This window comes from Cardiocondyla obscurior, linkage group LG28 (assembly GCF_019399895.1).
Source record: "Cardiocondyla obscurior isolate alpha-2009 linkage group LG28, Cobs3.1, whole genome shotgun sequence".
NCBI classification, from domain to species: Eukaryota; Metazoa; Arthropoda; class Insecta; order Hymenoptera; family Formicidae; genus Cardiocondyla; species Cardiocondyla obscurior.
In genome coordinates this window covers 740,477-753,745 of record NC_091891.1, presented here as the reverse complement: position 1 = coordinate 753,745, position 13,269 = coordinate 740,477, and the positions used below count along the sequence as shown (strand labels likewise).

Below are 13,269 nucleotides of genomic sequence, written 5' to 3'. Positions count from 1 at the left end.
TCAGGAGATACTCGTTTGCGTCAACGGCTGCGACGAGATTTTAGATGCGATCTGCTTCGTGAGATATATATTTATTTAATAAATTGTTTTTTTTTTTTTATAAAAATTCCTTTTATATTGTCCCGTATTAAACACGCATTAAGCTGCGTTTTTTGTCTATTATTGTCGCTTAAAAATAAATTTTATTTACGACAGAATAAATTACGATTTATTTAAAATTAATTGCCTCATTACCTTATTAAATTATTAATTTTATTTAATATACAATATAAAAATTGCTAACCGATGTCCAATTTTAATTGCAAACTAGCTAGATTTTGAATTTTCTCTTACTTTCGCTCGCTAACTTTTTCTTTCATTGCTTACTGCATAATTTTTTATATAGTCAATATTTTTCGTTCACGTAATAAAACTCATCTGAAAGTTTTATACCGTTTTCATGCTGCATTTAATTTTTTTTGCTGTAATCTAAATATATATACAAAAATTGAAAAATAAAAATATACTTATACAATGTAAAAGAAAGAGAAAGCCAGAGAGACGGAAAGGAGAGAATGTTGTTTCGAACAATGAAACTAAGACAGCGATACAATGAATCAAATTCGTTTATTTAAATTTGTCGTTTAACCTCAATAGAACGTCGCGCACGACTAATGATACGACGGTATGATTTGTAAAAACAGAATGTATTAAAAAGACTCGATCCCTTCCTCTATGTAACTCAGCGTAATGTTACTCACGTGGTCGCTAAGCTAAATTCGATAACACAAAAATCGAGACAGGATGGTACCTAAATAAGTGCTATACGTACGTTTGCGGTCATTTTAATTTACAAGTATCCACTGTATGGCTCGTAATAATAGTAATAATATTGATATTATTATTTTACAACTTCGCTCTCATTGATCGTCAGATAAAAACACGCGCCTTCACTTACACATCATCTTCAGAGCCTGCTGCGACGATACTATTTTATGCAAATTTATCCACACAAGAAAATATCTCAATCCCCGATCAACCCACGCTCTCCACCCTCGCATGTAGGTATAATATCGACGAATATTACACTTTAAAGCTCTACAATGATTTTTTTTTTTTTTTTTTTTTTCTTTAAACATACATACGACAAATGTTATATGATTCATTGCGGTAAGAATTAATCCTTTCACATCAGTCACAAAAACCCATTAATACCTTATACACATCTCATCTCACACAAATCACCGGAGATCTCTTACTCACTCACTCCCGACAAAGTACGCTAATTCATCAAGTATTCACTGAAATCCTATTATATGTATAATGATCAAATAAATGCATTAATCATCTAACAAGTTTAAATAGGTCGCTGCTTTATATATATTTATATAATTTTTTTTACATGGCTTTTCCTTTTAATTACTCAGATTGCTAGACATATAATATCTGCATATTCGTCTAGTGGATGTAAGTTTCATTTGCACGCGGGCAGGCGCGTACATGTGTTTTACACACATCACTGTAAATGTTCCATCGTTTGTTACTTTTTGGAAAAAAGAAAAAGAAACTATTTAATCGGCATTATTGCTGAATGACATATCCTCAGTATGTGCGAATGAATATATACCGTTTAATCGAATAAAAAATATGGAACAAGAAAAAATTTTCTTCGTAGTATTTATATTATAACAAATTCATGTATCAATACATTAGTATAAGCTATCACAAGTAAGCTTACATACATACATACATATTCATATCCATTCGACAATAATTTTAAATGGCCAATAATGTGCAAAAAAACAACTTCCGTGGACTATAGCGTTTTTTTTTTCTTTTTTTTTTTTTAATTTTCATATAGAAATGCTAAAATGAACTTAATATCGTAATATTATAAGTTTCGTGGAAAATTTTATACAGAGAAGTTATCGTATACGAAATATATATATATAAAACTATGTATATATATCTATATATATATATATTTATATATCGACTCATTTAAGAATAATTCTGAAGACTGATGATGTTGCTCGCGCTATATCCACCAATTTTTTTTAAATATAATTCTGATTAACTAGTAATTAATCTGTAAAAGTTTTTATTCTAAAGATATCGTTTCTTAGATAATCGACTTTCTCTGAAAAGTAATTTAAAAAAATTTATTACATGAAATAGCATCGCTAGCAGGCAATTGTCTCATTGTCTACAACGAAAACTCGAAATTTTTTTTTAGAATTCTATAACAAACAGTCACCACGTTTCAGGCTTACCTCCTTAACAAGGGTGTAGTTTCTTTTCGCAGACTCAGTTTCAGTAAGTAAATAATATTTGTCTATTTTTGATGGTGATGTCGTAGGGATAATTACAGCTCAAAGGATACAATAATTACTTTAACAGAGTGTTTCTCATTCAGATGTGCAGAAAATGATACACAAGGACTACGATTTAATTTAGTCCTGCATCTCTTCTGGCATGTCGTGAGGATTAATAATGCCTGGTACCGCCATTTGCTGCCGCCTTTTCTCCTCTTGGGCTAGCCGTAAAGCTGTTTCTCGTTCCTCTAAATAAAGCTCCGAATCGTCTTCACCCGTATATTCCTACGTGAAAAAAAAGTATTTAGGTTTTCGATTACGTTACTATTTAATTTCTTTTAAAACTTTAAGAGAAATAACTTTCGTTTAATTTGTTATTTTGTTCCGTTAAATAACTTCGAACAATATCGATTGTTTTGTATAAACTACAAATATTAATGCTACTTACTTTGATTTGCACGAGGAAATCTCTCAAGTGTTCTTTGAATGCGGTAATATCTTGATTAAGATGGAATAAACCTTGTACAGTTATTTTAATCTGATTATCAGTTAAATGCGGGAAAGCTGCTTTAAGCAATCTTGCAACAAATTCTTGTATATATAAAGTATTATCAGGCACAGGGCCCAGCGGCACCTGAATTTTCCCACGTTCAATCAGTGTAAACATGTAAGCGAGAATAGTCGCGTGCATAGTCAGGCCTGCACATATCAATAAAATAAATTAAATATAGTATATTAATCAATTAATAATAATTTTATATCTGCATTTGTCTATAACTATGTTATTACTTTACCTGCAGTGTGTGATGTATCTGTAACAACACTGAATACATGTTGTAAAATATCGGTAAAATATGTTTGATAAAAACTTTGACCCGCCTGCTCATGTTGTTCAATATTTAACAGAAGTTGATACAGAATTTGTAATCCTGTATCTGCTACATTCCTCATTGTATGTTTAAAAGCCCAAATAATTGAATCAAGAACCAGTTTAAATTGAGCTGGTGGAATTGAAAGAAATGCAGGGAAACAATGAATATTAACCGCCTAGTTAAGAAAAAAAATAAGATAAAGATTAGTTTAAAACGGCTCGTAAAAGATTTAATCGTAAAACAAATTAAATCGCTTAACTTACTTGTAGTAGAAGAAAAAAATTCGTTCTATGTTCAGGAAATTCTTCAAAGTCTTTGTTTATCATTTCTAAAGTACATTCAAATACTGCATCGAATATTTTGGGCACCTCACTAGTGATATGAGCTTCCAATTTATTTACTATGGTGGCCATAGCACTAAGCACTTCGGGCTCTCTAGCACAATGAACGTTCGTCTTTTGATAATCCAGTAAAACAGCGTCCAACAACGGCGGTATAAAATTTTCCAATACCTAAAATAATATCGATAAGTATATACCGTGAGAATATAATAAAAAGATAACAAATAATCTATGGATGAGAAAATTTACCATTTGATGATCGTTTGTCCTGCTCACCCAATCTGATATTAATTTTAATGTTTCCTTTTTCACTACTCTCATACTCTTAATTAAAGGTTGTTTCATCACTATTTCACCATTTACAGCTATCGCAGCACTTATATTTTCACTCATAACCTGAAATAAAAGAATAAATTTGCACAATAAATATAAACTATAGTTTTAAAAAATGTTACATACAAATAAAAACGTACCTTATAAACATTCAACATATCTAAGTATATTTTCCCTAATTGTATCACGTACGGATGCCCAAGAGCTTTACAAGCTCTAACATTTGTTTTTAAGATGCTGGCGAGTTGTTTCACGGCTTCTTGGTCCTTCAAGACATCTACATTCTGCGGGAGAACATTTATATTGAAATACAAGTATTTGTACAAATATAAATTTAAATAAATATTCCTTTTGTCTAAGATATACCGTATTATGGCATACCTTAGATGCCTGACTTATAATGTCATCCCAAACTTGATTAGGAAGAAGCATATACTTCTCAATTAATTGTTCCTGCATTACATTATCAGCTTGAGCACTTATCATATAGCCAACTGCTTCGTAGAATGTATGTACCTATTGTATAATATTAAAATGCACGATATATTAAGAATTATATAATTAAATTATAAAACAAAAATTTCAAGACTTAATTTACTTGTTGTGTTTGAAGATCGCATATGATTGTGCTGATTGTAGAAAGAATTTCTTCAATGAACGGCATTGCTTCTCCTACTTGTACAGTAACAAAATGTCGTCTGCATTTCAATGCTATTTTAATAAAAGTATCGCAGGCCATGTCTTGCACTCCATCGTGCGTTTCTAAAAGACGGGCGGAAAAAAATTATTCACTTATTTATACTTAAAATAACGAAAAGTTTCTATGATAAAAGTATTCATTTCTTACCATGCATAAACTCAAAAAGTTTATTTACAACAGTCTTTAAAAATTTCCAATGGGCTCGGAGAAACCGTGGATACTGACCAACAACATACATGATATTACTGGCAATTATAGCTTTATTATCTTTGCCTTTTTTCTGTTCGCATAGACCAAGTAAATCTTTTATTACGGTTACTAAAAAACGCTTTTCATCTTCCTCGTGCATAGCACCCGAAATACTGCCTATTGCCCAACACAACTAACAAAGAGATAGAAAATATAATAGAGATAAATATGGCATTATTATTATTATCCAATGTTCTATTGATTGTATTTGCTTGTGTTTTATATGCGTCAGTGTATGAATGTGTTTTAAAGAATAGTTACCGTATTGAGATTCTTCCAAGACCATTCTGAGCCGTTAACTTGATTTTGTAGTTTTTCTGTCATTACTCTTTCCGTATCCAAATAATCAAGATGAGTGAGATATACAAGAGTTTCTCTCATATTTTTATAAAGATTAATAGAATCAGTGTCTTTCATGAATTCTCTGACAACTTCACCGTTCTCATTTTCTACAACAAGCACTTCTTCAGGCTTTGCCATTCTGCTGATCATAATATATCGTACTTTTGTCAACACTTGACCATAAAATAATCTTCGAGGTGGAACAGTCATATTTTTAGACATGAAGAGTGGTGTCGAGGTTACAAAAGGATTTTCTTTGTACAAATCAGCTGCTAATCCATTCCAATATTCTAAACAGATTTTAAATATTTCAACTTCGTCAACCTCGGAAATAAGAACGAGGTAATGTAACGCTTTTACTAGTGTTTCGTTCAATTGTTTCTTTTCTATTAGCTCGCCATGATCTTTTAGATAAGTGCAAAGAAACATAGCTAGATTTTGAATAAAATTTTGTTCTTGGTCTTGACCAGCTGCATATGCTTCGCGTATGTTAGTGTCCAGTGGAAGCATTATTTCCAATTGTTGCATCGTATTGATAAATAATATAACAAACATGTCATCATAATTGGGCACAGTGGCGGTGACTGCTGCGATTTCAGTTAGACACTTTAAAGTGACATTCCGAAAGATTGGTACGTTCAAAAACTGTAAATTGGAGACAACAATTATTACAAATAACGGTGGAATATAAATTGACGTTTAAAACAAAAATTAACAAAAGATAGATACCTTGAATATTAAAGTAGTTATCAATTTAGTTTCAAAAATATAACCAAGCGGAATCCAGTTTAAAAACCTCAATAACGTCTCTAATGTGACAGCTACCAATGGAACATTTTGTGAATTATCCATCACAAATTGACAAAGCTGGAATATTTGTGAAAATTCACTGCACATTGTATCCTTTAAGTGCTTTGCCTTTGTTTGTGTGAGCTGACCACTAGAGAAGTCAAACACTTCTTCTGATAAAAGCTTTAAGATAGCCATGTTGTTTTGGCAAAGACTTTCGTTTGTTTTACTCGCCCCAACGATATCACTGATAAAGGACTCCCAATTTTTTGGCCACTCACGTTTCAGTACCTAATATAGCATCATTGTTAATTTATCATTGTTATTTATTATATATTTATATTATAAATATAATAACTGTTACTCACTTGTACAAGGATCATATTAAGTTTGTTAAGATAAACTTTGGAAGTTTCCATCGTCTCTGGATCACTGCTCGTTTTTATGATAAGGCCTACAATGTATTTTTTTATACCTTCGCATTGATTTCTCGGTAATACTTTCCATCGTGTCTTTATAACTTGCTCCAATATTTGCAAACCATAATATTTTGTTTGTTGGTTCTAAAGTAATAACATAATTATTTTTTATTATCATAATATATATTGTGGCAAACAAAGAATAAATTTTGCCAAAATTTACCTGTGAATACTCTAGAATGGTATCTACTCGGGTCCAAGCATTTGGATGTTCTTTAAGGGTTGTTAACACTTCTTGGGCGACTCTCTGTTGCTCACCTATTCCAGTATACATACATCCTACTATATTGTCAAGGAGCGATATATCCAATTTCTGATTAAAGTCCAATAATTTAGATGCCTGCTCAGCTAAAGTTGCCATTGTGTATCTTAACTGTATATCCTTTCGTACGTTTTACCTTTTGAACAGAAGATACATGTAAGAATGCTTTCCTTCAAGTAACAAAACTGTGCATCAACTTGCACATGAATGCACAAACTAATATACATTCTAATTTTTGTTAATTAAAGGCTCGTAAATTACAGTAACAATAAGACAAGTTGGAACCGATACCCCAACGCTTTAGATAAAACGAACAATAGACGTCGACGATGTATATAAGTTCTATTCTAGATATCATTGCTATCAATTTACAAGTCTAGCACGGAGAAATTTTGAGATTATGCGACACCCGGGGGATAAGGTAATGTTGAGCAACGGTACTCGAAAAACAGTAAGAATGCCGTTAGAAATTATGTCGCTCGTGCTCGCAAGTTTTGAAAGAAACGTGGGGAAAGAGGGGGATCCGCGGCGTGGTGAACAGAAAACGAGGAAGACGCAGATGCTTCGAGACAAAGGCGAAGGGGCAAAAGCACGTATCCGCTTCCGCGCGGGGTGCCCGCGCGAAGGGAGGTCACCGATCCGCTGCGGCCGATCTAACCTACATTTGACAATCGGAAGCAAGGTTATGTGGCATTGGGTTGCGGGTGGAAATTGTCACGCGGACGGACGGCCGAGGTAGCCGAGGTTGCGACGACGCGTCCGCGGATTCGGTCGCGTCGTCGGCTCGCTCGCGGCAATCTCGGCGTCGCCCCGTTCGTCCGTTGCGTCGTCGTCAGGGTCCCCCCTTCTGAGGAGCGATAGGCGCCGCGGGAAACGACGCGCCGCAACTTACCGTGTTCACTTTCATACAGCGTACTCGCTCGCCGTTACTCGGGAAATTAAAAAAAGCACACGTACCGCGCCGACGGCCCGGCCACCTCGGCGCGAATCACAAGCATAAAAGGGTCAAACACACAACCGCTGATTCCCGCGCACGACCACCAACTTTCGTACCTCGTTTCACGCACTCGTCGTCATTCCTCACTCGTCTTCTCACTCGCACACACATCCTCTCTCGCTTTCTCTTATCCGCCATCTCTCTTTCTCTCTTTCTTTCTCTTACTCTTTCTTTCTCTCTCCCTCTCCTCACTCCGCCTTCTACTTCTGCCGCTTCTGCGACGGTCGCTAGCGAGATCGACTCTCTACGTTTACGGTGAGGCTCGCGCAATACCCACCGCCGAGACCGTTCTTCGTCGCAAGCCCGCGCTCTCAACCACATGCGAGCTGCGTCTCTCACACGCCGTTTGCTTGGAAACGTAATGCCAATTCCGTTCACACGTACGTACTGCGTCTTCCCGAAAATCCAACCTCAAGATTTTCGAAAATAATAATAAGATGGCCGAAATCAGTTTACGCGACCATTGCGGACAGGCGGCATCGGCGATTGGCCAATTCTGGAGACCTGAGCCAATCTACGCCGTGCCGCGCGGCTGTTTCCCGTGACGCCGCGGTTGGCGTCATCTCCTGTGACGTCACAGCTACACGTGCGCTTCACTTTTTCACTTTGCGATTTGCACGTCTTCAACGAGATCTTTAGAAATTAATTTGCAAGATGCATACGAACTGTTGAACTCAAGTCATAATATGCTTAAAATTGTTACAATAATGAACGAATTCAATAATTCTTTGTTGCTAAGAACTGCTCAACTTTTCCTTGTAGATCATTGTAAAGTAGTCTTTACTTTACCGTGCCATTCGCGCATGCTCCTTTCGTTGTATTCTATCACGTCTGGATGTCTGGTGCTGATGTATACCTTCTGCCTGATAACGTCATCTCAACTCATCTGAACACCTGAGCATAGAAGTGTGCCAAACACGTGATATTGGGTTCAGTTTTCCAAATTTTTGACGAATTCTGTCCTCACTCGAGTTTTAAAAGACTACTTTTGAAGGTAAACTGAATATTATAAATCAATAATTTTTTTTAATGCAATTAAATTTCAAATTGTTTTAAAATTTGACATTAGTACTTGTAGTAATGTGTTGATTAATTTATATGATCTACAAAAAATATGTACTTTTTAATTAAAAAAACTGAAAAAGAAAGTATTATATATTTTTATATTAGAAATGGCAAAAAGGACACAACCAGCTTGGCATTTGCCAGATAGAAAGGAAGCTACAGTGCTCAAATTGTACAACAGTTTGACCAGAGAGAAAGAAGTATTTGTTCCACAATTTGGAAACCGTGTTTTATGGTACAGTTGTGGACCTACTGTTTATGATGCCTCACATATGGGCCATGCAAGGTATTGACAAAATATTAATATATCTAAATAATACCTTTGGACAAACATCTGTTTCATTTAATATAATTTTTTATGGGATATTTTTGCAATATATATTATTTAACATATGAGTAAGTAGTTTCCTAAATGTATAATTATGAGATATTTATATACAAATTTGTTTTAATAGGTCATACATATCTTTTGATATTTTACGCCGTGTACTCTCAGACTATTTTGGATATGACATTTTATATGTGATGAATATTACTGATATAGATGATAAAATTATCAAGAAAGCAAGACAGAATTATCTGTATGAAAAATATGTAGAAGAAAATCACAGCCTCAACAGTATATTAGATGATGTTAGAGAAGTAATGTCTAATTTTGAGAATGTTGTAAAAACTACAAATAGTTCGGATAAAAAGTGTATGTTAGAAAAAATGTTGCATAAAATGACAAAAGCTATCGAAGACTTGCATAAAGCAGTGAAAGAAAAGGATAAAAAAAACATTGCTGATTCACAAGAAGTAAATATTACTTGAAATAAATATAACAGAAATTATATTTCTTGTTTTGTGCAAAATAAAAATAATTATTTTGTTTACAGGCATTATTGAGAGAAGCTAGAGATCCTTTAGCCAATTGGTTAGATGAAATTAAAGGTGGCACAATCACAGAACATTCTATATTTAATAAATTATCACAACATTGGGAAAATGAATTTCATAAAGATATGGACTCTTTAAATGTAAGATATAAATGTTTATATTTGTTTTTAAAATAAGCTTAATTTTTAATCGGTTTTGGAATAAATTTTTTCAGGTATTAAGACCAAATGTGCTCACGAGAGTTAGTGAATATATACCTGAAATAATAGCGTTTATACAACGAATAATTGACAACGGACTTGCTTATGAAAGTAATGGATCTGTATATTTTGATGTAAGTAAGTTTGATAAACAGGAAAAACATTCTTATGCTAAACTTGTACCAGAAGCATATGGCGATACATCGAGCTTGGAAGAAGGAGAAGGTAGATTTTAATTCTTTTTATACTTATCTTTTTTACATTTTTTCTTTTTTTAAGACTAAGTTAATTTTCTTTTTCTTTTTTTTTTTCAAGGTGATTTAAGCATCACGGCAGATAAACTTTCTGAAAAACGGTCAGTAACAGATTTTGCATTGTGGAAAAGCTCAAAAGCTGGGGAACCCTGGTGGAACAGTCCCTGGGGCAAAGGACGTCCAGGTTGGCACATTGAATGTTCTGTTATGGCGTCCGCAATTTGCGGAGAAAGTTTAGATATTCATACCGGTGGGGTAGATCTTAAATTTCCTCATCACGATAATGAACTTGCACAAGCGGAAGCATATTTTGATAACTCGCATTGGGTTAGATATTTCCTGCACTCCGGTCATTTGACTATAGCAGGTTGCAAAATGTCGAAATCGTTAAAAAACTTTGTGACGATACAGGATGCTTTAAAGAAACATTCAAGTAGACAGCTCAGACTTGCCTTTCTTTTGCATTCATGGAAAGATACTTTGGATTACAGTGACAATACTATGAGTATGGCTGTACAATACGAAAAATTTCTTAACGTGAGTACATAATTGATATATCCATATTGTATATATCTTGATTTTATGTGTGTAAAAAAAATAGATATTTACAGGTTTTATTATTAAGATTATTAAGATTATACACATATCTAAAAAATAAAACTTCGATATACTTTCAGGAATTTTTTTTAAATGTAAAATGTAGGATTAGATCTTTGGGGACAAATACTACTATTAACAGTTTTACTAAATGGTCCAATTCTGAGATAGAACTCAATAAGAAGTTTCATGTTGCAAAGCATTCTGTACATAAAGCGTTATGTGGTAAGTATTTTATTTAAATCTCGATTATTTTCTAATTATTAATTCGCACATTGCTAAAAAGATATCTATTGCAGACAATATCGATACAAGGACTGTTCTCGATTTAATACGGGAACTTGTAGCCAATTGCAACGTGTACATAAATCAAAGCAAAAATCCAAATACACTACTTCTCAGAGACATTGCCGTATATATTACTAAGATGTTTATCATCTTTGGGGCTATTTCTTCCTCGTATGATTCAATAGGATTTCCAGTTGATGATGAGAAAGTTACTACAAATGTAAGTTATGACCTAATTCATTTTAGGTTTCGACAAATTTAACGAAATAACTATTTTTTTTTCCTCAAAATATATTTCTTTTTATCGTAAATTTTTAAGAGTTCAAAATTTATATGTTTCGTAATCAGGTTGAAGAAATTGTTATGCCATATCTTGAAATTTTGGGACATTTCCGGGAGAAAGTCCGAAACTGTGCGAAAATTTTAAAAGCAGATGATATTTTACAAGAATGCGATCAATTGCGTGACGATATTTTGCCGAACGTCGGTGTACGATTAGAAGACGATAACGAAGGAGCTTGTAAAATAAAGTTGGTGAATAAAGAAGAATTATTGAAGGAAAAAGAAACAAAGAAGCAGTTAGAATTCGAGAAGTACTTAGAAAAGATGAAAAGAAAAGCAGAAGCTATTGCTGCAGCAGCGGCTAAAGAAGCACAGAAAAAAATATCGCCTAATGATATGTTCAGATTAGAGGACAAATATTCCCAGTTTGACGATAAGGTAACCATCTTATTTATTTTACATACATTATTAAACATTTTTATATTCTCTTTTTATGTATATCTCTTTATAGGGATTGCCGACGCATGATGTCGATGGGAAAGAAATTAGTAAAGGCTTACTTAAAAAATTGCAAAAGTTACAGCAAGCACAGGAAAAGAGATATAATGAATATTTGGCTTCGACGCAAAATGGCTGCTTGTAAGAGTTAGCACGTAAAGAAATATCTATGAAGCTGTAACGCAAGACAACATTTTTATATCTCAGCAATTGTGTATTGTCACTTTACTATTACAAGGAATAATAAGAACCTGAACCTTAGCTGAAATAAAATTATTTCCTTAAGTTTTGTTCTAAAAGCTTTAGCTAAGAGATTTAAATGTTACGATTTTTCATCAGTATCTTTTTCCTACGATTAGTATTTCGAATTATCTTGCAATCTATTTATTGTAATTCTTTTCCTCGATAGTTTATTTATTATGTTACCGTCTTGAATTAATTTTTGGTCAGGATTATTCAAAGCCTAGCAGGTATCAGTCTTGAAAGATTTTTTAACATACTCTTTTTATACTTGAAATCTTTTAAATGACATTATATCACGCTATGGTTAATATAAAATTTTCAAGCTTGTAAACTATTGTTAAAATAAATTATTTTATTTTTAGATCTTCTGTAAGTTTAATCCATATTTTAATAAATATGTATGTATTTTTTAAGAGACCCCCAATTATAAACTATGAAAAAAAAAATCATGCGACTTACCAATCTGCATGAGCCTCAGCGGAGTAGTAGAGTTCTGCCGGTGACTGTAACATAAAGAGGAAAATATTAATGTAGACGTGCCAGTAAATTAATAAGATTAATAAAAAAAAAGGTAAACATTTTTTTTTTTAATAAAGATTTAATTTAAATAAATTAATGCTTACCTAAAAGTTGCTCCGCCGATGCAGGATGCCCATCCTGAGCCTGCTCCTCCTCTCAGATGGGACGTGTCGAGTCATCCTTCCGCGCACAAGTCACTCGCGAACACCCCGACCGTAAATTTACAATTCGCGAAAATTATTCATCGCTTTCGCGCATCCCTGTCCGGCACTCGCGTTTGGAATAAAGCCAAAAAATTACGCCCGAATACTTTGCGGAACTTCCGGAACGACCGACGAAACCGGCGGCGACACGTGCTCTCCTCACACGGAAAATAAGGAGGAGAATATAGTTCTCTTTGCCGGGCGGTTTTCGTTAAACGGTATCACGTATTTCGGCACGAGCACGCGGTCGCTGTGAGTGCGTACGTGTAGTGTGAGCACGTAGTATGTACGTGTGCTTCGCGCGACCGCTAGAGAAGGACAAAGCAAGAGTGGGGGTAGTGGGGGAATACACCTAGGAAAAACATCGCGCTCGCTCTCACCCCGTCCCGTTCCTCGCTCTCTCGTCACCCCGCGGCTATCTATTCTTTATTCACGTTCGATTTAATTGCAATATTAAATTAGTACGTCTAGACAAAGACGGTACGTCCCCCAGGTCGTCCTCGATCTCGAAAATCGCCAAGGCCGTCCTTTGCCTGGACATATTAATTAAATATTACAATTAAGTCGAACCTGAAAATCGCCG

At 34.2% G+C, this 13,269-nt stretch overlaps 2 protein-coding genes across 5 annotated transcripts; one reads left to right on the top strand and one right to left on the bottom strand.

Moving 5' to 3' along the window:
* Positions 1-587: 587 nt before the first annotated feature.
* Emb (exportin-1 emb) lies at positions 588-8,068 on the bottom strand. Of its 4 annotated transcripts, none has more exons than XM_070673235.1 (14): positions 7,936-8,068; positions 6,563-6,797; positions 6,289-6,483; positions 5,861-6,211; positions 5,051-5,776; positions 4,688-4,922; positions 4,439-4,602; positions 4,207-4,356; positions 3,981-4,124; positions 3,757-3,903; positions 3,430-3,678; positions 3,089-3,341; positions 2,743-2,993; positions 588-2,579 (listed from the first exon to the last, which is right to left on the bottom strand). In XM_070673235.1, exons 2-14 carry the CDS (start codon positions 6,758-6,760, stop codon positions 2,433-2,435), a joined length of 3,210 nt encoding a protein of 1,069 aa, XP_070529336.1. In that variant the 5' UTR covers positions 6,761-6,797; positions 7,936-8,068; the 3' UTR covers positions 588-2,432. The 4 variants fall into 4 exon arrangements, with proteins under 4 accessions (XP_070529336.1, XP_070529337.1, XP_070529335.1 ...); XM_070673236.1 differs by having other exon boundaries at positions 7,824-7,953; XM_070673234.1 differs by lacking the exon at positions 7,936-8,068 and adding an exon at positions 7,554-7,708.
* Positions 7,908-12,325, top strand: Cysrs (cysteine--tRNA ligase, cytoplasmic). The gene is made up of 11 exons (XM_070673252.1): positions 7,908-8,038; positions 8,421-8,652; positions 8,829-9,009; positions 9,179-9,521; positions 9,602-9,742; positions 9,817-10,027; positions 10,118-10,593; positions 10,734-10,878; positions 10,953-11,161; positions 11,290-11,661; positions 11,735-12,325. Exons 3-11 carry the CDS (start codon positions 8,831-8,833, stop codon positions 11,864-11,866), a joined length of 2,208 nt encoding a protein of 735 aa, XP_070529353.1. The 5' UTR covers positions 7,908-8,038; positions 8,421-8,652; positions 8,829-8,830; the 3' UTR covers positions 11,867-12,325.
* The last annotated feature ends 944 nt before the right edge of the window (positions 12,326-13,269 follow it).

What these genes read in the sequence shown, in the direction of transcription:
- Emb (XM_070673235.1), bottom strand. Translation starts at nt 6,760, where the DNA reads ATGGCAACTTTAGCTGAGCAGGCATCTAAATTATTGGACTTTAATCAG. An exon ending in CTAAGGTATGCCATAATACG is followed by an intron (nt 4,125 to 4,206) that starts GTATATCTTAGA and finishes GTTCTCCCGCAG; the next exon opens with AATGTAGATGTCTTGAAGGA. An exon ending in GGACAAACGATCATCAAATG is followed by an intron (nt 3,679 to 3,756) that starts GTAAATTTTCTC and finishes ATATTATTTTAG; the next exon opens with GTATTGGAAAATTTTATACC.
- Cysrs (XM_070673252.1), top strand. Translation starts at nt 8,831, where the DNA reads ATGGCAAAAAGGACACAACCAGCTTGGCATTTGCCAGATAGAAAGGAA. An exon ending in ACATTGCTGATTCACAAGAA is followed by an intron (nt 9,522 to 9,601) that starts GTAAATATTACT and finishes TTTTGTTTACAG; the next exon opens with GCATTATTGAGAGAAGCTAG. An exon ending in AAGATATGGACTCTTTAAAT is followed by an intron (nt 9,743 to 9,816) that starts GTAAGATATAAA and finishes AAATTTTTTCAG; the next exon opens with GTATTAAGACCAAATGTGCT.